The sequence below is a fragment of the Hakea prostrata genome, chromosome 11, assembly GCF_041222555.1.
Source record: "Hakea prostrata isolate BN-2017 chromosome 11, UWA_Hpros_2, whole genome shotgun sequence".
NCBI lineage: Eukaryota > Viridiplantae > Streptophyta > Magnoliopsida > Proteales > Proteaceae > Hakea > Hakea prostrata.
The window spans coordinates 23,114,790-23,139,029 of record NC_142610.1 but is presented as its reverse complement, the minus strand read 5'-3'; the positions used below and the strand labels follow the sequence as shown (position 1 = coordinate 23,139,029).

The window sequence follows — 24,240 nt, the reverse complement described above, 5'->3', positions numbered from 1 at the left end:
TTTGGGGTTTTAGAAAAATATTTAACGGTTTAATCGAAAAAGTTAACAGAGGAGAGGTGTTTGATATATTTGCTAGGCAAGAGGGGAGGTAAGTGATATTATCCAACTAAGAGGGGGTGTAAGTGATATTTGTCCAGCTAAGAGGGGAGGTAAGTGATATTTACCCTTATTATTATATGATTAAAAATATATAATAATACAATATATTCAATAACTTGAAGGATATTTTAGTAATTTATTGTTTTAAAATTGAATATATTTTATGGTAATAACGGTGTTATTCTGGTTGGAAGTCACATATAACATATTGTAATAAAGAGACTCAAAATTATTTGGACAATTGACATGTAAGGATGTGGAAAATTAAATGTGCTAAGCTTCTTCTTGAGGATATCCTTTACCTCAGAATTGCTTATCGCAGCCACCTATAATTTATTTTGGACGAAACTATAGAAGAACAAGAAAAAACATTCCAGAAGGTCAGCTGCCAGAGAGAGAGAGAGAGAGAGGTTAAGAACGAGCGAGTTGTTGCCATCTTTGACTCTTGTTTAAAATTTGTTCTTCAGAGCTCAAACAACATAAACGGTGATGCCGATGACAGAGATGCTTTGTTTTTTAAGGGGGAAATCTTGAACCATTTCGTACTCCATACGCGTTTTCTGGCTCTATTTTCTTTTCTTTCTTTCTTTCTTAAATTAGTCATTTAATGTAACCCTATACGAAGGAATTAGCTAGTCTTCTCGTCCCTGCTGCTGTAAATCAAGACAAGGATGCATGACATGGTTCAAGACTGTGAGGTAGTTCAATCTCTAAGCCCACAAGTTTATTGCTGTTCTCTTTGAATCTTTGCCCTGAATATTGAAACTTTCCCAATTGGGTTACTGAACGTGAACTCTAAATCCTCCATACGCGTTTTCTCCATGAGTTTCTTTTTATTTCTTTCCTAGATTAGTCATTTAATGTAACCAATTAACCATACACGAAGGAAGTAGCTAGTCTTATTGCCCGTGCTGCTGTAAATCAAGAGAAGGATGTATGGCATGGTTCAGGACCCTTAGGTAGTTCAATCTCTTCTGCCACCAGTTCTATTGCTGTTCGCTTTGAATCTATTCCCATTTGGGTTACTGAAGACGAACTCTAACTAGCCGCCGCTAATTCTATCTTGTGCCTGTATTATGTATTTCTTTGATTCATTTTGTTGTTTTTTTCTTATTAGGGTGTTGAACAGGCTTACGAAAAAACCACTGGTTTCTAATGTTGCATCTCTAGAAATTACATATTATTATGTTATATACCTAGATATACCTAGATTGATGGATAGTTTTTCGTATTTACATTTCAGTTCTGATTTTTATTTGGCTTTATTTGCTACCTCTGTTTTCAAAGAATCGGGAGATTTCATGACTGGAAGACAATTAACCTGAAGAGATGTTCGATTATATGTTAGGGTGAAAAGGAGTTGGCTGGTTAAGGCCAGCTCTCGCCAGGAGGAGACCATTCATTACAGATTTTAATTCTAATTGGACAGGTTTAATTAGAACACTTGAGTTGGCTTCCCTGCAGTAGGACTTCCACTGAGATCTCAAGTTGTAAGCTTCTTGGGGAGTTAAAAGTTGGATCGTTGATACTCATCCAAGTTAGAAAAGAGTCATGCCTGTGGGACTCACATTGGTGCTCTCCCATGTTGCTCATATGTATTAGGAACCATGTTGGAAGTACATGTGGTGGTTCTGTTGTGTCATTTTTAACCTCGAAATTTCAATATGCACCTTATTTTAGGATTTTGTGGAACATCTTTTCTGCCATTTCCCTTTCTTATTCTTTCTGATTCCCCCCAGTTCATTCTTCTATATGTTCTATGAAGATTGCTAATGTGCAAGTGCAATCTATTCAGCAATGTATTGCATGAACTGTGAGAAATGACGATTAGGAAATTCTTCTCTATCTCATCGGTCAGGTAAAGAAAGATTTTTCTTACCCTGTGGGTTGGGGGAAGGGAATTCAAAAGGTGCGTTTGCATCTGGAAGTTGGGAGTAAACTTATTGCAAGATTCTGCTCCATTAAGGAGCAGTTTCAAACTTTTATCCTACGAACATACTTTCAACAACAATGAACTATGGTTCCTGATTTGAATATGCAAATCTGACACTTCATCACTCTGAGCTTTCTCCTGAGATAGAATTAACAAGCAAGGAATGTGTCTTACTTGGCTGTAGGATTTGTGGACCAATTAGGAGGAAGAAAATTTTATGTGAGTGTTTCACTAAATTTACTTTAGATAACTGTTTTTCCCCCCCTCTCTCTCTCTCTCTCTTTTAATGCCATGTCAGTTTGTCTGCTGAGCTAAATAGTCATATGATCATGCAGTGACTTTGATTTCTTCTAATTTGCTCTCTCATAAGCATTTCTTTTAAGAATGAATCAGCTTACCATTTTAAGGTTTGAAAGTCATAGTGATTAAGAAGTTATTTTTAAACGATTCAAAATCAATATATTCCGTCAAATTGATAATTTCACAGTGAACACCATTCTATACTGCTTCTATGTTTTACTACTAGTTTATACTCCAATGAAACTTTTCCCATTCAAAATTCTTTAGGATTTTGTTATGAACTGGATATTTACCTAATTGGTTATTTTCCCTCTTCAATAGCATATCCTGGCATGGGTCAGATAGTGTAGAGTTTTGAATAGAAATTGATGTTCTGCTTTTGGTTTTTATTTATTTATTTATTTCAAAAAGGGGAGGGTTCTCCAAGCTGCCGGCTTGGAGGATGCATTCAGCCAGACAAGAGCTTGGCGTTTTGACAAGAAGTGGGCAGAGAGAGGCTGTGTCGGTTCAGAGAGTCATTTCCTTCTCCAAAGATTAAGAATTTCGACTGAAAAAAGAAACTTAGTTGAGAAAGTGGGCATATTCTGAATGGGATATTTCCAAAGATAAAAGTTTATGTGTTGCAATTTGACTTTGCCATGGAATATGGGTAAAGAAGGTAGAGTATAGTATAGGATCAAGATAGTAACATATCCATAGAATTTAATTGGTTATCTTTTCTACTCTTTATAGTTGGTTTTCTATCATAGTCAGTCTTTATTTATAATAATAAGAGAGTCCAGAAAGAAAAGAAATTTCCGATGTGGGAATATTACATAATAACATCCTAGAGACTATTTATTTTCTTTTGGGGGGTAAGTCCTAGAGACAATTCTACCCTTTACTTACAATCACAACTGAATGCCATATCTTGACTTTCTTCAATTTTTTTCCTTGGTCCAATGGAGCTTTCTTGGGGTCCTCCGGTTTTAAGTCACATTTGGGACCTCAAATTTTTGTTTAAGAGTCATACAAACCACCTTTCTTGCAGGTATCTTTGTTGATCAAGCTGAGCTTTTGTTTCTTCCTTCTCCCTGTACCGGTTTTGTCAAAGTAATTAACTTATCCACTAAGCTTATGAATGGGCTTTCTTCTCTCTTTGGCAATGTAGCATGATTGGATTTGCAAAATTAACGTGCTACATGGATCAAGTCAAACCAGCTGTTCCATGAGCATATTAACACAATTTTTGTCCATGTTATGTGTCCAGAGTCTGAAAACAAATTAACCATGTGTTACTTTCTCTTATTTCTGTATGTTAATCTACTTCAAGCATGCTAATTAATGTTAAGGAATGTGCTGCTGGGATTTCTTAACTTGCATCTCATCTCATGCAGGATGGGCATCATGTAACAACCATAACAGAGGAGGATCAGGGCATAACTTGTTGGGGTTGTGGATTGCACCTTATTCTTCCATGCTATACTCATATTTTCAAGTGTGGCTGGTGTGGGGCCATAACAAACAGAGATGCACAGAAACACGAACAAGGGGGCTTTCAATGGAGGCATTTGCGAGACTGGTCTTTTGTTTCTATCGTTATACTCTTCATGCTGTTTGTCATGTGTATGTTGTTACATTCTCTTTATAAGCTCAAACTTCTATTCATGGCCTCACCTTATGATAATTTTCGTATCATCTTGCAGAAGGGAGTATTTGGTTTTGTTAGTTTTATGTATCATGTAGTCATGTATCAAAGGGTTCTTACCATGGAATTGTATAAGGACTTTAGGAAATCTAGGTTTGAAGGTTACCAAGAAAACAAATCAGAAAGCTGGAGAACACAAAGCCATTAGGTTGCTATGACAGCAAACTCACATTGATGAAAACAATGATACAAACTTATATCTTCTACCACTTAAAGTATTACACCTCAGCTAAATAAAAAGATAGACTACCCATCTAAAGCACTATCAGTTAGGGGCATAGCACACAATTGATTGAACAAAAGAAACTGAGTTGAATAGAGACTATAGTGAAAGAAATTAAAAGATAAATTATGGACCAGCAATCCTGGACGTACCTGGGTTGTTATCTAGGCTGAACTTCAGTCTTCAAATCTGGTAAAGAAGTCCTACACCTCCATGGGACACCAGCCATAATATCAAGAAGCAAGAGAGAATTAGGAAGGAATTTTTGGATCTGGTTTAAGCAGCTGTCAGGCATCCTATACTGGTACTTCTCTCTATCTCTGTAACCAGTGGCTGTTTTTACTTAATCTGGAGAACTTATGTTGCAGGGTTTCTTGGCTATGGATTCTGAGAAACCATTTTTGGTCCAAAATTTATTCTGAGCTGTTATCGTTTCTTGAACCCTACTCCCATTCTGAAATTTCTGAGATACTATTTCCTGCTTTCAGGAACCATATTTTATGAGCACTTAGCTTATATTGGGACAGAGTGGTCATTTCTCTGGCCTGAAAAATCTAATGCACTCTGTTCAACACAGCTTCTTTCTCCCAACTCCCAACCCAGTGCTTGAGTGTGGGACTGAGAAATTCTCACAGAAGCCATAGTGGCAGCCACAGGGACCTCCTTTGTCTCTGTGTGTGTGTGTGTCTGTGCTGTCTTTTTCTTGCACTTGGATCTCTCTAAAGCAGAGTCCCATCTTACCTCTGTGACTCCATTGCATGTAATGTAAGGCTAAGATCAAGGATGACTTAACCCCTTTTTGGTTAAACCCACAAATCAGAAAATTCAGATCTAAGACAGAACTAGAAGTCTAAGGGGTATGGCTAAATCAGATTCTAGAGACTAGATCAGGATTTGAATGAGGGATAGCATTAGTTCAAATATAACAGCAACTTCAACACAGGCTTGAACAAGAGAAGAAAAGGGGATAAAGGTGTTTCAGCTCTCTCAGCTAGGTTCCTCAACCCTAGGTATTTAGATCTCAACAGCAAGGTCCTTATCCTTCTTATCACTCGAGCAAAAGGACAAGATGATAAATTTAAAGCAAAGCTTCACTAAAATAAGTTCATAAAAATAGGATGGGCTGAGAACAGCCTATTACATGTTTATAGAGTGCTATTACTGGCTCTCCAAGTTACATAAAATATAAAGACTATATGGGTTGAGAATATTTTGCTGATCTGACTAACATTCGACCCAAAAAAGGTAAGCTTACTATAGTTATAAATCAGCCACATGCATGAATACTAAAATAGAAACAATCCTTTAGACACTTACCAACAACTACAATAGAAACTAAATAACATCTAATATAGTCTTCAATCTTCCAAAGCTGTAGATGCAAGTGGGCCCCATCAAAATTTCCATAATCTTCTCATTAAGATCCCAAAAACAAAGCTGTGACACTGTTCACGTTACTGTACACGTCAGCAGTGTTTTGGTTCTTTTAGAAGCCCATGTGTGCAACTACTTGGCCCTATGGCCCAAGGGGACCAACCCTATTCAACTTACTCTTCTGTCATTTTCTTTTGCCAAACAGCTTGGCATCTACATCAGCATGCTATTTGTCTGTTAAGTTTTTTCTTCAGGGCCAAGGCTTCCTGAACCTCTGTAACTCTGGCTATTGGCAGCAGAATTGCAGTCCTGGAACCTTCCAGATTCTACTGGGCCGTTCTGACTCACCTTTCTCGGTTTACCATTCAGACAGTATATGGGCCTTTCTAGGAGAAGTAAGGAATGACCTAATTAGAGGTGATATTGGAGTAGCTCCTTTATGTGATAAGCTTGAGAAAGTTGTTTGAGGTGGCATGACCATGCATAATACAGACCTTCAGATGCTCTATCATGGAAGAGTTATTTGATTCAGATTGAAGGAGCTGATAGAATCATAGAGCTAGGGCAGACTTGGAATGATGCTGGGAGAAGTGGTAAGGAAAGATGTGCACAACATAGGTCTTATATCATGTATGGTTTTGAATAGAGCTGACAGAAAGATATGGATGCTTGCAGCTGACCTCATTTAGATAAGGGCTGAGTTGTCGTTATATAAGAGGTTCTTTATTCTGGATTTATATATAGGCTCCTCCCTTGCAGCATTTGTTTTGGGGGTTAAGTCTTCTGTTGCAACTTGACACAAAGGAATCCTATCGTTTACCTGTATACTTCCCATTTGTATGTACGCTTCTTCACCTATTCATGCCTGTGACAAGGTTCCTTTCCATTACTCAGGCTTGCCTTGGCACCATGACATTCATTGTGGCCTCATATAACCTGTGTGCTCGCAAAGAAGATGTTAGGTGAGTTTAGACCTTCTAGAAAGAATGACTTTATTTAGAGGTTATCAAAAGTGGTAACTTTCTAATGTTTCACTTTTTTTCTCCTCCTTCTTGGCTTCTTTGAAAGTACTATTCTACTAATTACCCCTAATTAACCCCTTTTTAAAACCTAGCACAAAACGAGACCCTAGGCCACACACCTTCAGAATATTCCATGAAAAATAGTAAAAATTACAACCCAAGGGAAAGGTGTCAATTCTGGGTCCATGGCAACCCCTGCTTAAAAGAATCCAAGGACACTACCAACTTTAGAGAAGGAAATCCAAGTCTATCACCAAGCGAGCAGCTCAAAGTGTGGAAGATACTGGTCGATAAGGTTCCAGTTGCGAAAGCATCGGCAACCCTTTGTTTTGCATTCCTAACAAAACATTGTACTTCCTATCAGTCACCTCTTGCTAGAGATCTGAATCATCTTTACAAACGTAGCACAAAGTCTAAGCTTGGATCTGCCCTATTATAAGAACTGATGATATTTGTTCAGTTATAGTTGTTGTCTAGCAAGGACTGATTCAAAGAAATCCATATGGTTAACAATCTTCTAGGGGAAAGTAAAATTCTCTGCTGAAGACCTTGTAAAAGATCCATGCAAGTGTGTACAAACCACAAAAATGTGTTCTTTTTTCATCACAAGATATTTCTATTTTCTCAACCTCTGGCACAATTTAATGCGGCCATCACTGGAGAAACAATTGCAATAGAATGAATATTTTAGGTTGCAAAATTGTATCTTTGATGCTCAGATATCGTAGAACAACATTTCTTTACAAAAACAAGGACTAGAAGACTTCGAAGGACCAATCTCACCAATCCAAATCTTAATGTTGTCCTGCATTTTGAAAGTGCGTGACATTTTATTTCATATTACTGCGCTATTATAATCTATGTTCAACATAAGAGCTATTCTGCTGCCTCAGATATTTATTTCCTGGACTATTGCAGGTGGTGGAGTCTGGGCAATTTTCCCATTTGTTTTCTCCATGAGTTACTTCTATGCCATTTCCCACTCCATAATTACATTGGTTTTATCAATAAGTACTATGTCTACCTTCATCCTCGCGGCATTCCGTTGTGCTGGGACTGCACCAAACATACCTTGGGGTAGCTATCCTGCTGTGGGCAAAGATGGCCTTGAGAACTATACCTTTTGTCTCTATTGCTCGAAGCCCAAGTCTCCGGAAAGTCATCACTGTCGTTCATGTGGGATGTGTATATTGGACATGGATCATCACTGTCCATTTGTAAGTTTTCAATGCCTTTTAATCATCTCAAATGATATAAAAAGAATTCTGAGGACAAGAAAACAGTTGTCCAAATTACAGTTCTTTTCAGTTTTTAGTACGAAATATGTTATTCTCAGTACATCCTTTGAAATGCCTGAAATTTAAATTGACCTGGAACAAGTTTGCGAGGATTATTAGATTTCCTTGGATAAAAAAGTGGATGATGTTACACAGAGAATTAAATAGGAGGGGTGAGGTGGTGAGGTGTGGCTAGTGTGTTGGGTGATATTTGTATTCCTTTAAAACTTAAGGAAGGGCCCTTTTCAACTGGGATATTTGTATTCCTTTGAAGCCTTTACGATGGGTATGGTTATTCCAGGGTCTTTGAAGAAATTTTAGTACTGTTAATTGATTGTCTGTTCGTTTAGGCCTTGGGGATCAGTAGAAGATTAGTGGCCCTTCCATCTAAATCTGATTGCATTGACCTCTTGGAAGAAATTGGTTCTGTTGCCTCACTAAACAATGATGATACATTCTCACTGAACAAAGCTTTGTTAGGACAGGGAAGAAGGGCAACTTAGAAACGGCACCTTCTGCAGGAAATTAGGGGGTTATTCTGTATCCTTAAAGTCTTCAATGTGGAATTCTGTATTCTGAAATTAGGGGGTTATTCTGTATCCTTAAGTCTTTTTGGATTTGATGTGGTTGTAGCATCAGAACCTTTCGGAGCTGGGTAACTGCTTTGGAAGGTGACATTACTTGCTTCCACTTGATCTATATGTGAGGGAAAGAAGGCTAGACTATTTCGTAATATGTGTGATTTGGAGTTTGCTATCATTGAGAAGGTGCTTATGAGCGTTGCTCATTTTTCTATGGTCAAACCATTTCGGAAGGGTTTCATGCACGCTGTTGACTGCCTTGAAAAATGACAATATATCCAACATTCCCAAGGGACTAGTTCAGGTGGATTGGACTTCTCTCCTCGGTTGGTATCTTCAAACTCCATTTTGATGTATCTTCATTTGATCATCCAATCCTTTTGGCATGGATGAGAAGATCGGGTCATCCATGGTTGAGTATAGGCAGGTTACTTAAGCCCCATTGGAGTGGAGAACTCAATTAGAGCTGAGGTTCCATCTCTCAGGATGCTGAAAGTATGCATTAAGCTTAGTTCTCCCATGACATTGTAGTTGAAGGGGGTCGAGCATGCATTCTGGCCTGGGCTTAGAATGCATCGTTTGCAAGGCAAGTTGCTTTGTCCAGTGGGGGATTAAGGTAGGCATTCTCTTCCTTTAACAGGATAGAGGTTATTGTGTTACTTCATGGGATTTGTTTTGCTGTACTTACATTTGTTTTTATCGGAAGCTGGTGGCTTTGAACACTTCCTTTTTTGTTCAATAAAATTTTGGCTGTTAATTTGGTTATCCAAAGGAATTATTTAGTCTACCTTCAATCTAAGAGGTTATACTTTGTCCAAAATACAAAGAATACATTTTTGGGAATTATGTGGCTGCAAACAAACACTCCCCATGTTGGAAACACTATAGTGAGGCATTATGTCATATTTGCTTTGTTTATTTGTTTTTTGCATTAAAACTAAAGCTATTTCTCAGTCTGTTGATAATTCAAGATTCTTTCCTGGGTTTTAAAGTGTTGGTCCCATTTTGCTGCACAACTAGGCCACCAGTCAGAAATCTCCATTCGTTTTAGTATCTTAGGGTGCTTAAATTAATGCTCTTGTTCAACTTGATGATTATCCTAACCATGTTAAGTATCCCTGATTTGGTCTTCTCTTACCTTATTTGGTTTAACATTGTTTTTCTTGTTCTGATTGCAGATTGGGAACTGCGTCGGTGCTGCAAACCACCGTCACTTCATTGCTTTTTTATCCTCAGCAGTAATCAGCACAGTTTATGTTTCCATAATGTCTGCATATGTAGGGTTTCATCTATGGCCTCCATTGTCATTCCGGAGTCATCATACTTTTTCAGAGCCCAGCATAGACGTGGCTTTGAGACTGCTGCAAGAAATTGTTATTGCTTTCTTGGACTCTGCAGTAGTTGTATCTGCAAGGGGGCTTGTCCTTGTTTATCTCTTTATTTCAAGCATATCTGTGCAGATTGGATTAAGTGTGCTTTTATGGCAGCAGATTTGTTCCATTTTAGAGGGGAGAACTTATTTGAGTCGGTTAAGTTCACGAGAAGATACCAATGTTGGGAAAAAGGGTTGCCAGAATTTTTTCCGCTTTTTAGGTTACCCTTATCCTGCTCCAAGATACCTTCACATTTTGTTCAATGACAAGAAGATTCACAGTAAATGAAGGGAGATCACTGATTAACAGCTTTTTGTTCTGACAGGGGTTTGTTTTTCACTTTTCATGTATGATACTGTAAATCATAGAGTGATAGAAGTTGGTAATGAAAAACCTGTTCAAGCTCCAGTTGAGCTATCTTGTTCCCTAAACCTCATATTTCTAGTGCTACTCATTTGGAAAATCTGCAGTTCAAACGGTTCTGCATAGGAGGTGAAACCAACAATCGTGAGTTTGATTCACAGAAGTTGGTATTTTAGATCATATTTACGCTCTTCTAATCTCTGATGTTTATTGAAGATAACAGCAATTTTGGTGAAATATGTTAGAAGGCAGCTGAAAAATTACACTCCAGCTTGACCAACCAGCAGAAATAGTTGGTGTTCAATTTTGAAATGGATTACAGTGATCATCCAAACACTGAACGCACAAATGCCACAGATCTCGCACTTGAATAACCATCTATTTACTTTTGTCAAATGATTCGTACAAGAATAAAAAATTTCATGCCCTGAAAACTGGAACTAATGTGAATTTTTGGACTCATAATCATGATGACCAAATCTATTTTCACCATGAATAAGCTGACAAGAGCAAGGCCATCAAATAAGTCAAAGTTTTAACAAATCGTATGATCCAATAAATGCAATCACCAGTGCAATTAGGCAACCAGACGCACCATGAGGACGCAAGAAATCCTGATTATACCAAACCGCACTGGTTATAATCTTGAGAATGACAATCGAACAACTGAGCTTGAGTTGCTCTAATCAAATCATATATAATTGAAAATTTTCAATCGACCAGCTCAACCCTCCTGGGCGTTAAGTACGCTAGAACACAATTTTCTTCACTGTCAAACGTTCTTTTGTTCCTATAAATTTGCAATTAGGGCTAAATCTATATGACATCTTGGCTTGTGCAGGCTCAAGGGACTCATTGTTGAGATTGTTAAGGTTGGCCGTCAAGGAGACCATTGTTTGATGGCAAGATGTGCACTGCAGAAAATGTTTTTCCGCCACAACCTTAATGCAACAAGATTCAAACGGAGTGCACAATTTGGAATGCCAGCTTATAAGAGTAAACTGAGTGTCAAAAACATCTTCCCAGGACAAAACCAATATCCCAATTTCCAACTTGAGTTCTGAAGAGAGTACAATTTCCTTAAACCAATCTATGACCTCAAAGTTCTCCGGACCAGATGGAGATTACAATCACTAACATTTTAAGAGGAGTTCGTCTGCACTCCTGAAGCCAACTTGATGAAGGCCAAGATGGCAATCTTTTTCTCTCCGATCATGAGCAGGCGTCGGTCAGAAAGGGAGATCGGGTAGTTGGATGTATGGGGAAACGAAGGGCCAAGGCAGCCAAGGAAGACCACCAAGTAGACCGTGAGAAAGATGCCAACCAATGAAATATAACAGCGGAGCAACAAGAGAGAAAGATGGTCTGACCTGCTGGGAGAAAGAATCTGATGAAGTGGGTATCCAGTCACAAATAAAATGCTAGTCTAGCCAGTATAAATGATTTCATTATGAGGACTGGTCGATACATCCTTGACCCAGCTGAAATATGCAGATTATAAAGAATCCACATTTTCCACATAAAATCATAGATACATAACAGAGGTTATGAACAGACACAGAGCCACAGATCAACCATGCTTCCATAATAGGTAGGTAATGATATAAAAACCATCTTCTGTTGTATCAAGGCTACATCGTATGGCATTCAGGCAAAATTTCACAAAACGTATTACCATCGCACCATGCAAGAGCTAAAACCTTGACAGGTCCACGAAAATTGCAGAAGCTTTTTAGACAATGTTTGGTACCCTGCACTTCATGCCCCAGAATTCTCCAAAGGAAGAGGTAACTCAACCTCGCAATAACGCCAAGGATGTTTAACAGTATCACACAAGGTATAGTTTCGAAAGTTTTCAAGCAAGATAGGGGACATTACGCACAATAAAACAATATGTCATGACCATGGCTTTACCTACCCAAAACACCAGAAGCTGGAGCATATCATCAATGCACTGCAAGATTGCTGCAGCATTCATAACCAAGTCATAATTATATGGAACTCAGATGAATCCATGATACAGTTAAAGCTATTTCGCCTGGTAGAGAAATCAAGCTTGAACTTGCATGCCACTGTATTTCCTAAGCATAGCAATGGAACCTAACCAATTAATGAAGACCTCAGGTAGGAACCAAAGTACCTGAGAAGAGGATGGCAAGCTCACTCCAGGATCCATTCATCACAAGGATGCACCAGGGTACACTTCAGAACTGAATGGAAACAGTGGTCAAAGAAATAATTTCGTTCTTCAAATTCACCCGAGGTGAAATAGATAAATATAACAACACAGAATTATAATAATTAAAAAACAAGACTTCTCATTGGTGTAGGTATTCTGTAGGTGTTGCACAGGTGTACCATAGCATCTACCAACATCCAGATAGCTTATGATGATTCATTGAAAACATACTTCAATTTTCCCTGTTGTGATTCGCAGCTTAAGAATTTCTTGCCACTTCCGAAGACTTGTATCGAAGAATCAGAAAACTGTGCAATGGAAATTGTGATTTAGACATTTCCATGTCTATAAAGATCAGTATTAGATAGAAACTGAATAGATGGTCTAGCCATTTTTTTTGAGTAACTGAACTGTCCTTACCTTCAAGAAAGAAAGCAGATTTAAAGGACCAACAGAAAATTTGAAAACCTGAGGATAGCTAGCTAAAAATCTTAAAAGAGACAAAAATGTCAATGACTAAAAATAGAAGAGCAACCCATGCACAACACTCCTGCTACAGCAGGGTCCAGGAGGGTAAATGTACATGACCCACCCTTTCTCCTGCCACATACCTGGAGAGGTTGTTTCCAAGCTTTGAACCCAAAACCAACAAGTTGCAATTGGGACATATTTTGTAGTGTGGAAATACCACCAAGCAAACTGAAAACTGAAAATAAATTCATTGTCCAAAACAAATCAGCTGTATACTAGTCCAAACTAAAGACCCTCTAAATACCAACCTGGAGTTTTTGTGACACAACACCAACCCTAAGTTAAAAATAAAATTTGCAGACCATAGCATAGATGAGAAACAGTTAAGGACAAAAATATAACAACAAAATCATAGCCCCTAAACACTGGCAAGAAATTCTAGTAATAGTACAAGTATGCTGCACCATCATTCATACGAGTTTACCATGAATATAAAAGGAATAATGTGTGAGATATATATATAACCAACCACTGACCTGCTAAGCACAAGCGGAAGGAATTAGCAATAATGCTGATGTCCTTATAGGCACTACGACAGAAGACCAATTGCAGATACCAAATTAAATCAAGTTTAGAAAGAGATCTGGATAATAAAGATAAATGCAGTCTCTAACAATACAACGGAGAATACAATCCCATAGTAAAAAAATTTATAGTGAAGAACACCTGGATCAACAAGAAAGCAACAATGTAACCTTTAAATGCCTCATCTCTTTCTGCCACCACGTTCTCTTAGAGCAAGGGTAAGGGTTTCTCCAGCTCCAATATTGTAATATGCAAGTGACAAATTATCCTTGAGAAAACCAGCTCTTCCACTAAGTTTCTGTTTGTTTGCAGGAAGTTGAATCTCTCCGGCAATTTTCTCCTTCAAACTGGAGACCGTCTCAGATAAACTCTGTATAGTGATCTCCAAGAGCTGTCCTTTGAGATTTCCTTCATCCATATTTGGAACAGAGACAATAATTCGAACAGGTCCCTGAAGTACAAAAGTACAAATTAGATACAGCAATTCGAAGGACATTCAAAACAAAAAATAATACAATAGTAGAAGAAATGTCATAACAAAGTAAAAAAGAACACCACAACCAACAAAAATGGTAAGTTAATAAAAGATATAAACAAGAATGGTACCGGATGTTGAGCCAAGAACTGATCCTCTGGTATGAGAGAATCATCAAGTCTCTGCCTCTTTGGCTCAGGCTCATCAGGCAGCGGTGGAGGAGCTTCCTCTGGAGGTGGTGGTGGAGGCATTCCTTGGGGCAAGGGTGGGGGTGGCACTGCAGGCATTGCAGGGGGTGGGACAGGAAGTGTATAAGGTCTTGGAACACCCAATGGAGTGAATTGTGACCCAGGTGGAGGTGGGACAGGAATATTCGGAGGGTTAGAAATTGATGGAGGCATTGGGGGAGGTCGGTTCACCATAACAGGTGGTTGTCCTGACACCATTGGCATAGGAGGAGGTGGCCTAACTGATGGAACCATTGGCATGGGCATGCCAGGTCTGGGAGGAGGTGCAAGGAGTCCACTACTGGTTGGAGTGGAATACTGAACAGAATTTGGAGGCATACGCAGAATATTCAGTGCTAGTCCAGGGGGTGGAGGAAGGGGACGAACAGATGGTATAGTGGGTCTAGGAGGAGGTGCAGCAGGACCCAGTAGGGCTCTTCCCTCCTCATTAGCAGCATCCATTTGACCATCTCCAGAGAGATTCTGAGCCATGGCCTGGTTTGCAGTTCGCCCAATACTTCCTGTGTGACCATCCCATATGACTTGTTTTGGTTGTTCCTCTTTCTTTTTCTCAATCTCTGCCTTAACAGCATTGGAAACTTCTTCTTCTGTTGTTCCAAAGATATCCGGACGAGTCCGAGCAAGCCCAACAATGTTCTTGGAAATCTCATCATCTGCAGCTAAAGTAGTCTCCCTAATCTTGGCCATCATCCTCTCTTTCTGCTCCTTGTATTTGGGATCGATAAGTGAAATCCTCATGTGCTCTGCCATCTCATTAATAGGAACCAATTCTCCTGTAATTGGGGAGACAACAAATTTTGTCGGATCTCTTTCTTGTGGAATTCTTTCCTCAGGTCTCTTCCAGTTCTTTACTATTCTCATTGGCGGTTCTGATTCATCAGAAGCAGCCTTTGTCTCATTCTTCTTATCATCATTGTTCTCTTCAAGACTCGCAGCTCTCATCCCCTCTTCAACAAGATGAACCTCTTCTTCATCCATCTCCATATCATCCTTCCCAGGCTCCACAACTTCCACCTCTTGCTCCAGAGCTGAAGTCTTGCTCCTACTTATAACCTCCTCTAATGTCATTGGTGGGGGAAGCTCCTCATCTTCATCATCCACAAACTCAATCATCTCAACCACAACGAAATCATGCCAATCAATCATAGCCATCTGCATCCTCTCCTGTTCAATCTCATCTTCAGCTTTCTGCCTTGCCTGTTCCTGTGACTTCTCCCACTCAAGCCGGTGCAAGCACCGTTCAAGAACGGTAGTCATGTCAGCCGCACTATTCCTCAACTTCTCCGTCAAACCTTTCGGAGGCATTAGGACCTTTGAATACGCATCCGCAAGTGCAGTAAAGAACATAAACATACTATGGGTTGGCTTAAGAAAATGGAACTGTGGGTTATTAATCTCTCGACTAGTCAATCCGGTCAGAAATGATTTCCCATTCCGAGCAACGAACTGCGCGGTAAGCTTAATGATGTCCAATTCCTCCCCTGTAATACCTTCGGGTAACCGTACTGTATACTGCTCTGCCTCTGGGGGCTCAAGTACCTTACGAACCGGCTTAAACTGAGCAAAAAGATCAGGTTTGGCTGCTGCTTCATTCACATCAGCTTGTGGTGCAGCAGCAGGGACCGTCTCAGAGACAGCAGATGAATCAGAAGGCTTCAAAGTTTCAGGTTGTTGAGCTGAGGATTGAAGCTGGGTCCGAAACTCAGACAATCGATGCTGGTAATATGCATGGTAAGGATCAGTACTGTTCAAGAAATTGAATTTTGCATTCCCCGCATTATTTGCAATGATTCTCTTCTCGAAATCAGGCCCATTCTTGGCCACAAACTGTGAAGTTTTATCCACAATCGTTCGGATATCAGGAGGTGGGTGTATGATTCCAATAGTTCTTGTATGAGTAGCCACAGGTGCAGGAGTTGAGTTCGCTTTATTCTGCTCTTCATCCGCTGGTTTCTCAGGCACTTGAGAAGGGGGTAGGGGGCCGAGATTCCCATCAGAGGGAGGTGCAGGAAGTGGTAAAATTGGTAAAGCGCCCAGCATCGTTGCTGTAATACAAATTTCTCACAGGTTTATCATAAATCGCCTACAGTTATCACAACGATGATTCTGCAATCTGCAAATTACGAAAGCTCAGCTACATTAATCAAACATGAAGAGTAGAAAAGAAAGAAAACTGGGTTTCGAGCAAATATTTGAACGGTTATCCAACAAAAAGGGCGGTTCTGGTATCAATCAGAATGATCTGCAAATAAAAAAAAATTCCGGCATAATTAGTTCCCTGAACTTCAAATAAAACTAGGGTTTGATAAAATAAATGAATGGTTGGTTATACGACAAAACTGGAGGTTCTGCAACCACCGAAAAACAATCTGCAAATGAGACAAATATTGGGCTCAATTAGTTCCCATGTACGAAGAGGAAACACATAATACAGGAAAAATTAGGGTTTCAGATAACTGTCGAAACTCGATGAAATGACGAACTATAAAGATCTTTTATAAGAAAAGGAATGTAAAGATGGTTTCCTAAGATGCAAATATCAAATGAAAAAATATCGCATGAAGAAGAGCACCAAACAAAACAAAAAAAATTTCAGAGATTTGAGAAGAGAAGGTTTAATCAGTGAAGCGTACCTACTTTTCTTCCACTGGGATCGATTTACTATTCTACTTCAACGAAGGTAGGTTACTTGCGCAATTATGGGATTGCAGAAACTTGCCACGGGTTAAAGTTCGCCCAGATTCGTTAACAGCCCCGTTGGGCGCTTAAGACACAAATGCTGAAAGTGTAAGGTTTTTATAGAGAGCTCTGAAATCGGAAGTCGGTTTTGAGTCGGGTGTACCAAATGTCGGGCGATGTTGATGGCGACACGGCACCCAAAGCCATTGCCAATTCTAGGAATAGAAACCCTAGGAAAGAAAGAACAACGTCTCAAAATATCTACTCTTAAACTGAGACACGTCTAATGTAAAGATGAGTGGAGACCCTAAAGAGCACTAACAACATGTAAACAGTCTGAATGAATATGCAAATCAACCGCTACTAAAGAGGAACCCAAAACAATGTCATCTCTAATTGTTTCAAGTTCAACTAAAGTTGCTGAAGCACTATGACCACATCTGCTTTGAGCCGCTACAAAACCACCATTATAGTCCTACATGATGAACCCTCTACCTCTTTTATATGAAGAACTATCCCATGATCCATCAACGAAAATTTGAAAGAGAACAAGTTCTTCAGAAACGATATGACTAGGCCTTGGATGAGGATCCCTGTGAGCCATTTGAAGATCCATAATGTGAGATTGCATATCTGCACATAAATAAGAGAAAATAGTCATTGTATGAATTATGGAGGCATCAATCCCTTTAAAAAGTGCAGCATTCCTAGTATTCCATATATACCAAGCTAATGCACTCCACATCTGATTCAGTAGGGTTAAATTGTCACAACCATTGAACTTTATTTTGTCCCTAAAAAATCAGATGTATTAATACGGAGGGGAGATAGTCTCCAACACTTTTTTGCATGGTGACAAAAAAAAAATAAGGCATGACATACATTTTCCGAACCATGACCACAAATTAGCCATAGAGGGGTAAGTGAAACATTTTTCAATAAGAGGAAGCTCCCAATTGCAATAGCTTCATATGAGGATCACCATCAAAAATTGTTTAATCTTTGGAATTGTAGGAATCTGCCAAATAATTTTTCAATATATTGAAGAGGAGGAAGAAGAACAACATTACTTTGATCATTAGCCATAGCTAAGCATTGATAATAAGCAAACTTCATAGTGAACTTACCATCATTTGTTTTGTCCCATATCCAAGAGTCTAGAGTATTAGGAGACAATAAATGGATTGCTAAAATGGCTTGAACTTCACATGGAGAAAATAGAGGCTGAAGTAAAAGTAATTTTCAATGGCAAGTGTCCCAATCAATAATCTCTTGCACCCATATTGGACTATGTCCCAAAGGGACACTACTAATGCCATGAAAAGGCAAAGAGGGAAGCCATGTGTCCTTAAAAATATGCACATTAGCACAATTTTCCACTTGCCTAATAATGCCCTGTTTGAGAATATCCCTCCCAGACAGAATACTTCTCCAACCCCATGAACAATTATTTGGGACACGACATTCAAAAAATTGAATGTCTTTAATGTATTTTGCATGCATCACCTAGGTCCATAATGAGTTTAGATTGGTTAAAAGTCTCCAATTCTGTTTGGCAATGAGAGCTTTGTTGAAACAATGTACATCCCTGAATCCCAAGTCTCCAATTATGTTTGGCACCCCCATGGTCGACAACTTATTGGACCATGAAATTTAAAGAGAGAAATCACTAAAGTACAGTTGTTTTTCAAACCATACCCAACCCTTAAGTGAATATTCATTCATCTTCTTCTTATACTTTGTCAAAACTTATTCACCAGTGTCAAGGATCATCATATGAATGTAAAACCTCTCCACCCAATATGTTCATGCTCCCATCGTCCCACATTCACATAAGGATGAAACACATATTTGAATATTATAAAATGAATTAGGGATGAAAATTCAGTAAGTTTGATGTAGACCCCATTTTTATCATATAATAGAAAAATATGAAAGATGACATACCTATCCTCAAAGATAAGTGATATGATATCCATATTGTTGGGATTTTATAATTATTAATTTAATTATATGCCTAAGGGTAATATTGGAAATTGACTATTAGGGCAGTTACAAAATATAGGGTTATATATTTGTAACCACCGCATCATTAAAGAGATACGAGATTATTCGTGCGTGAGATTTTTTCCAGAGAAAGGCGGCTCCCATCTCTCTCTCTCCCCTCTCTCGTAGAAACGCAGGAAAGGAGTTCCTTGCTTTAGATCTCCTTACCATCTCTTCTACACGGCATTTGGGTTGTGGAATTTATTCCCTTTAGAGATTGTAGAATTACACCGGTGGAACTTTGGTGGAGGAACAAGAACGTGAAATCCAAATTACTACCGCTCTAGATATTCTATATTAAGCAAAGCGAATCCAGATAAGGATCTTTCCCCAGCAATTATGCAATTGATATATATGGAATATTACCTACACATCATATAAATGTGTCATTATGACATTTCCATGTTAAGAAGTCATTAATTCTTTTTGTAATTTTGGGCAAAAAATTATTATTACATTATTAATGAAGAAAATATTTGATACTTTACCATGAAAATATTCTCTATTTAATAAGTGAAATAAGCAATGAAGATGAAACACAACAAAATTAAGAGCGAGAGAGAGCTACAATGCATCAAATTCCTATGGTACTTGTTAGTTTAATTTTGTTTGCTTTGACAGTCTCATCGATCGCTTCAAGGTCTCTTTACTATCCAAAGAAAGTGCATGTTTACATAGTGAATGATATGGGAGCAGGAAAGACAATCACTTTGCATTGTAAATCTGGAGATGATGATCTAGGCAATCATAGCCTTGACTACAAGAAACTGTATACGTGGTCTTTTCATGAATCATTTGTTACGCAGACATTATTTTACTGCAATTTTGAGTGGTATAAATTGACAGGCCAAAAAGTAACTGCTCATGCAAATGTATATGATGCAGATCATGATATAAAGCTTTGTGGTGCAGATTGTTGGAGGCTGATTAAAGAAGATGGTATCATAGCTTTGGATCCAGATACTGCAAGCCTTAGAAACATAGGTTCATGGGAATGAATAGCTAATGTACAAGGCTCTTGCATTCAGCAAGCTTGAAATAAGCACAATAAAACTTTTAAAACTCGAATTATAAGTTTATTTTTTTGAGTAAGTCACATATACATCTCCTAAGTTTTCAAACTTTTATGTTTCTGATTGTGGGAATTTGTTATATTACAAACATCATCCTTTTTCTAGCAGCGTTAGTTCTAAATAGTAAAGACATTATTCTTGTCGAATCTTGTAATAAATAAGAAAAAAAAAAAAAAAAAAAACCAGTCATCGTTGCTCTTTGTCCTAGTCTCTTTTTATTATTTTTTTATTTGAGATTTTTATGAATGGATCTCCTTAGTAAATCATAAATTAATGTTGACCCCTTTAGCGTAATATATTACATGTGACTCCCAATCAGAATAACACCGTTAACTCCTGTTAAGTGTATTTAAATTTCAAATTCATAAGAATCAAAATACCCTTCAGGTTATTTAATACATTGTGTGTATGACTAAAATGCCCTTTAACTATTCATAATATATATATTTTTAAACTACATATGAAGTAGCACTTTTTTTTTGTATAGATATATGAATTAATTAACATTTTTTTTTGTCATTAAACATTAGTTAATATGTAATTTTAAAAAAATATATTTTTTGAATAGTACAAACATTGTATTAAATAACTTGAGGGGTATATTGGTCCCTCCGATTTGAAATTTGAATACACTTATTGGCGGATAACGGTGTTAGTTTGATTAGGACCCTCATGAAATGTATTGTCCGAAAGGAATCCAACATTAGTTTCTAAGGGGATCCACATGTAAAAATATCTTTTTATTTTTTATTTTTCTAGTTTATGTATACTTTGACTACATTCTTAAGGGGACTAGCTTTACGCATAGGAGGTGATAACTTTTTCTTTATTATGCGGCTTCGCCTCAACCCGAAGGAAATTCAAACTCCTAACTTTTTATTATAAGGTCTTGGTGTTTGTTAACTAAGCCAACTCTTTGGAGTTAAAAATACAGTAGATGTCCAGTCATTTTTAACCCTATTATTCTAATAATATGGATGCATTTGATATATAATTTGAAACATGGTATCATAAATTTTATGAGCTATAATATAGAGGCGGAGGTATTAAGGGGGCCCCTCGATTTTTTTTTTAAATTTTCATGTTCTTTTGATTTTTCCTTTGTTTTTTCTTTGTATGTGGAATAGAGTCCAAATCCACTATTTGCCCTTCCCCCACTTCCCAACAATTCCTAAACTTTCTCTTAAAATTTCAATTCTACTAGTTGCAATTTAAATTTCGTTAGAATTCAACCATTGATTTTATCAGTTAATCATAATCACTCATTTTATTTTTAATCCCTAAACTTTCTCTTAAAATTTCAATTCCTATTCATTGCAATTTAAATATGGTTTAGAATTTCAACCATTAATTTTATCAGATCTAATCATAATTATTTAATGTTTTTTAAATCCCTAAACTTTCTACTAATGTTTGGATTTCTATTAATAGCAAATTTAAATTTTATTTTTTATTAGTTGGATGTTTAGAATTTCAATCATTGATTTTATTAATTCTAATCAAAATTATTAAATTTTTTTACTTAATTTATGAAGATTCACCGTTTTTCCCATATTTAGTTAATAGACTTCAAATCTTTTGTAATTTACTTATAATTGTGTTATCTATATTTTAGTCTTATTAATTTACTTAAGTTTTTAATGTATCATGTCAAAATATAATAAAATAATTCAGAAGTTGGGATCCAGTGGGTCCCGCATAGGCCCATGGTGAAAACTAAAAAGGTGTTAGTGTTCGTCTGATGAAGAGGTGAACCAGACTCAGTATTCAGCTCTCCAATGTTCAGTCTTGACTCCACTCTTGGGTAAAAATGTAATAGAATGTAAATTTATGGGATGTTTGCATGATCTACTCTAGTCCCTTTATGTGGAGAGAAAAAGTTACGATATTAATTATGGAATAGGTAGATGAGGTAGATGTTGGTGCAATGGTAAATGTTGATCTCCCCTAGTGGAGAGGTCATAGTTTTTGAGTGCAGACACCATTTTTTGGTGAAAATATGAAAATAAGAGAACATTGGCTATGTTATGATTATAGGTGACAAAAGTTTGTTTCTATTTAGTTTCCTATAGGTTTCTATGTATGTTGTAAGGAAATCGAAACCAAACCATTAGGGTTCTTTCAATTTCGATGTTAATGGGTTAGTAAGGGATTGAATTTAATCTGTGTTTATTTTTATTTATTCCATTTCAAATCATCGCAAAAGAAATGCTTCTAAAACATCAACATACTATCATAGAATATGATTGTATAGCACCAGTATCAAAAAAAAAAAAGAAAAAGAATATGATTGTATAAAAACATAATTGTCATAAGAAGATATTTTGTATGGGGGTAGATTGATATTGACTTGGCCGTGGTTGGGTTTGAGCAATTTTTGTTCTAATAAATATGGAAAAAATTACATAATTAATTATTTTTAGATTTTGTTAAAAAAATTACATAATTAATTATTTCTTTAGAGGTATATATTTAGCAATTAAAGAAAACCTAAGAATTGACCTCTCCTTTGGTGTACAATTTTTTATTTTCGTTTTTTTTTTTTATATTTTTAGGTGTTAGTTTGGTTTTAAGAAGGAAAACTCAATTAGAAGTACCAATATCATAGTCATGCTATCAATGTACGGTTTGTAAAGTGATTCATATTTTTTAGTGAAGAGGTTATGGATTCGATTTTTGTGGATGACGTATATAATACTTTCATCCCTTATATATATATATATATATATTAACTCTTTGCTTAAAAAAAAATGCTCTAATATATTACAATTAATTGTATTTATTTATTTCAAGACAACACATTCTTGTTATCTTGTATGTTGCACTGTTAACTAGAGGGGGAGATTGGCTCTTCCAATTACACCTTTCTTTGTTTTTGTCGGGGTTGGATTGGAGAAAATTTTTTTTTAACCTTTTTTGCACTTGTGGCTAATTTCTGAGATTAGTTGAGTTATCAAAACTTTAGACCCAAATTCATTAGCACCAAGCTTAATTAGAGCTCAAAGATTAGCTTTGGAGGTACATTTAGAAAGGGAAGGAGTATTAAGGTCTTTCATAGAAAAAATACAAAACATTTGCTCAATTTGTTTTTGGGAAAAAGGTAGTTTGTATTAAAAAAATAGAAAAATAAAATTACATTCGAAAATAGGTCTTCCTTTCAACATCCACCTTAACAATACGGAGGAGGTCTTTAAGAAGAGACCCAACAGGAAAAGAAATTTCACAATCATATTCTTGCAAACTCGCAAGAAAATCAGCTCCCGTATTAAGCTCGCGCATCACATGATGACAAGTACAAGTAGCTAGTACCTCTCGAAGCTAAAGAATGTTGGAAATATGTTTAAAACTTTATGTATATTATTTTTATTTAAATATATGTTTTAATTATGTCTTTTATCTTATGATTTTTATAACGAAAACTTTAGTCTCATGCACATCGGGCATAAATGAGCTGATTATCTTGTTTATATGTATAGTAAGGACTATGTAATATATCTTTGGGGTTAAGGATCAAATCCTATGTGACTTGAACCAAGCCTGAACCTAGGTGTGACTCAATTATGGTTATATAACATTAATATTCAATTAATATAAATAATTCTATATGACTTGGAACGTGGGTCATAGGCCTTGATCCAGAAGGCCCATTTTGCTGGGTGAAAGTGTGGAGATGCCATTACAGAGGCACTTCCCCTTAGAGAGGTCAGCTGAATAGGTACCTTCCTGTAGGGAGTTGAGCTGAATAGGTACCTTCACAAAGGGAGGTGATCTTACCCTTTCACTCACAGCCTTTGGGCTTTATATAAATCCATTTTCGAGTTCATTTTTGACATGGAATTTTCTCCTCCTCTTTCTCTCTATCTCTCTCCCCTTATTGTTATTCTATTAAGCAGTGAACATAACCTGATTACACCTTAAGTAACCTTTCTGGGGTGCAACCTTAAAGGGTTGGGTTGACTGATCTTGGGGTGAAGATACATTTGGTACCCGTATTGCACAAATCGGGGTGTCTAAATACCTTAAAGAAAGTACCTCTGGTACGTTTTAACTTTGATGAAATATCGTGATTACTACAACCTTTCAAGTGTTTGTGCATATTCCTCAACAAGTTCTCAACAAAGAATGACTTTAAGAGTGGGAGAGCAGTCTCGAGGAATGGTGATGGACTACAATGAGTCATTTTTTAACCATTGAGAACGCACATATTTAAGAGCTCCAATTGTTGTTGCTGCAAGATGCTAGATCCCAAGAG

The 24,240-nt window shown here is 37.2% G+C and overlaps 2 protein-coding genes across 7 annotated transcripts; one reads left to right on the top strand and one right to left on the bottom strand.

Annotated features, from left to right (window-relative positions):
• Window positions 1-410: 410 nt before the first annotated feature.
• Window positions 411-10,303, top strand: LOC149001002 (DHHC-type zinc finger family protein). Of its 2 annotated transcripts, XM_089139069.1 has the most exons (4): window positions 411-797; window positions 3,709-3,937; window positions 7,557-7,855; window positions 9,675-10,301. In XM_089139069.1, exons 1-4 carry the CDS (start codon window positions 771-773, stop codon window positions 10,155-10,157), a joined length of 1,038 nt encoding a protein of 345 aa, XP_088995195.1. In that variant the 5' UTR covers window positions 411-770; the 3' UTR covers window positions 10,158-10,301. The 2 variants fall into 2 exon arrangements, with proteins under 2 accessions (XP_088995195.1, XP_088995199.1); XM_089139073.1 differs by lacking the exon at window positions 411-797 and having other exon boundaries at window positions 3,703-3,937; window positions 9,675-10,303.
• Window positions 10,304-10,432: 129 nt separating this feature from the next.
• On the bottom strand, window positions 10,433-17,010 carry LOC149001001 (putative splicing factor 3A subunit 1). Of its 5 annotated transcripts, none has more exons than XR_016170630.1 (4): window positions 16,824-17,010; window positions 14,074-16,559; window positions 12,373-13,918; window positions 10,433-12,197 (listed from the first exon to the last, which is right to left on the bottom strand). XR_016170630.1 is itself a non-coding variant. In XM_089139066.1 (3 exons), the coding sequence occupies exons 2-3, from the start codon at window positions 16,228-16,230 to the stop codon at window positions 13,649-13,651; spliced, it is 2,427 nt and encodes an 808-aa protein (XP_088995192.1). In that variant the 5' UTR covers window positions 16,231-16,559; window positions 16,824-17,010; the 3' UTR covers window positions 10,433-13,648. The 5 variants fall into 5 exon arrangements, 3 of the variants coding, with proteins under 3 accessions (XP_088995192.1, XP_088995194.1, XP_088995193.1); XR_016170631.1 differs by having other exon boundaries at window positions 10,433-12,442; window positions 12,591-13,918; XM_089139066.1 differs by having other exon boundaries at window positions 10,433-13,918.
• Between the last annotated feature and the right edge of the window lie 7,230 nt (window positions 17,011-24,240).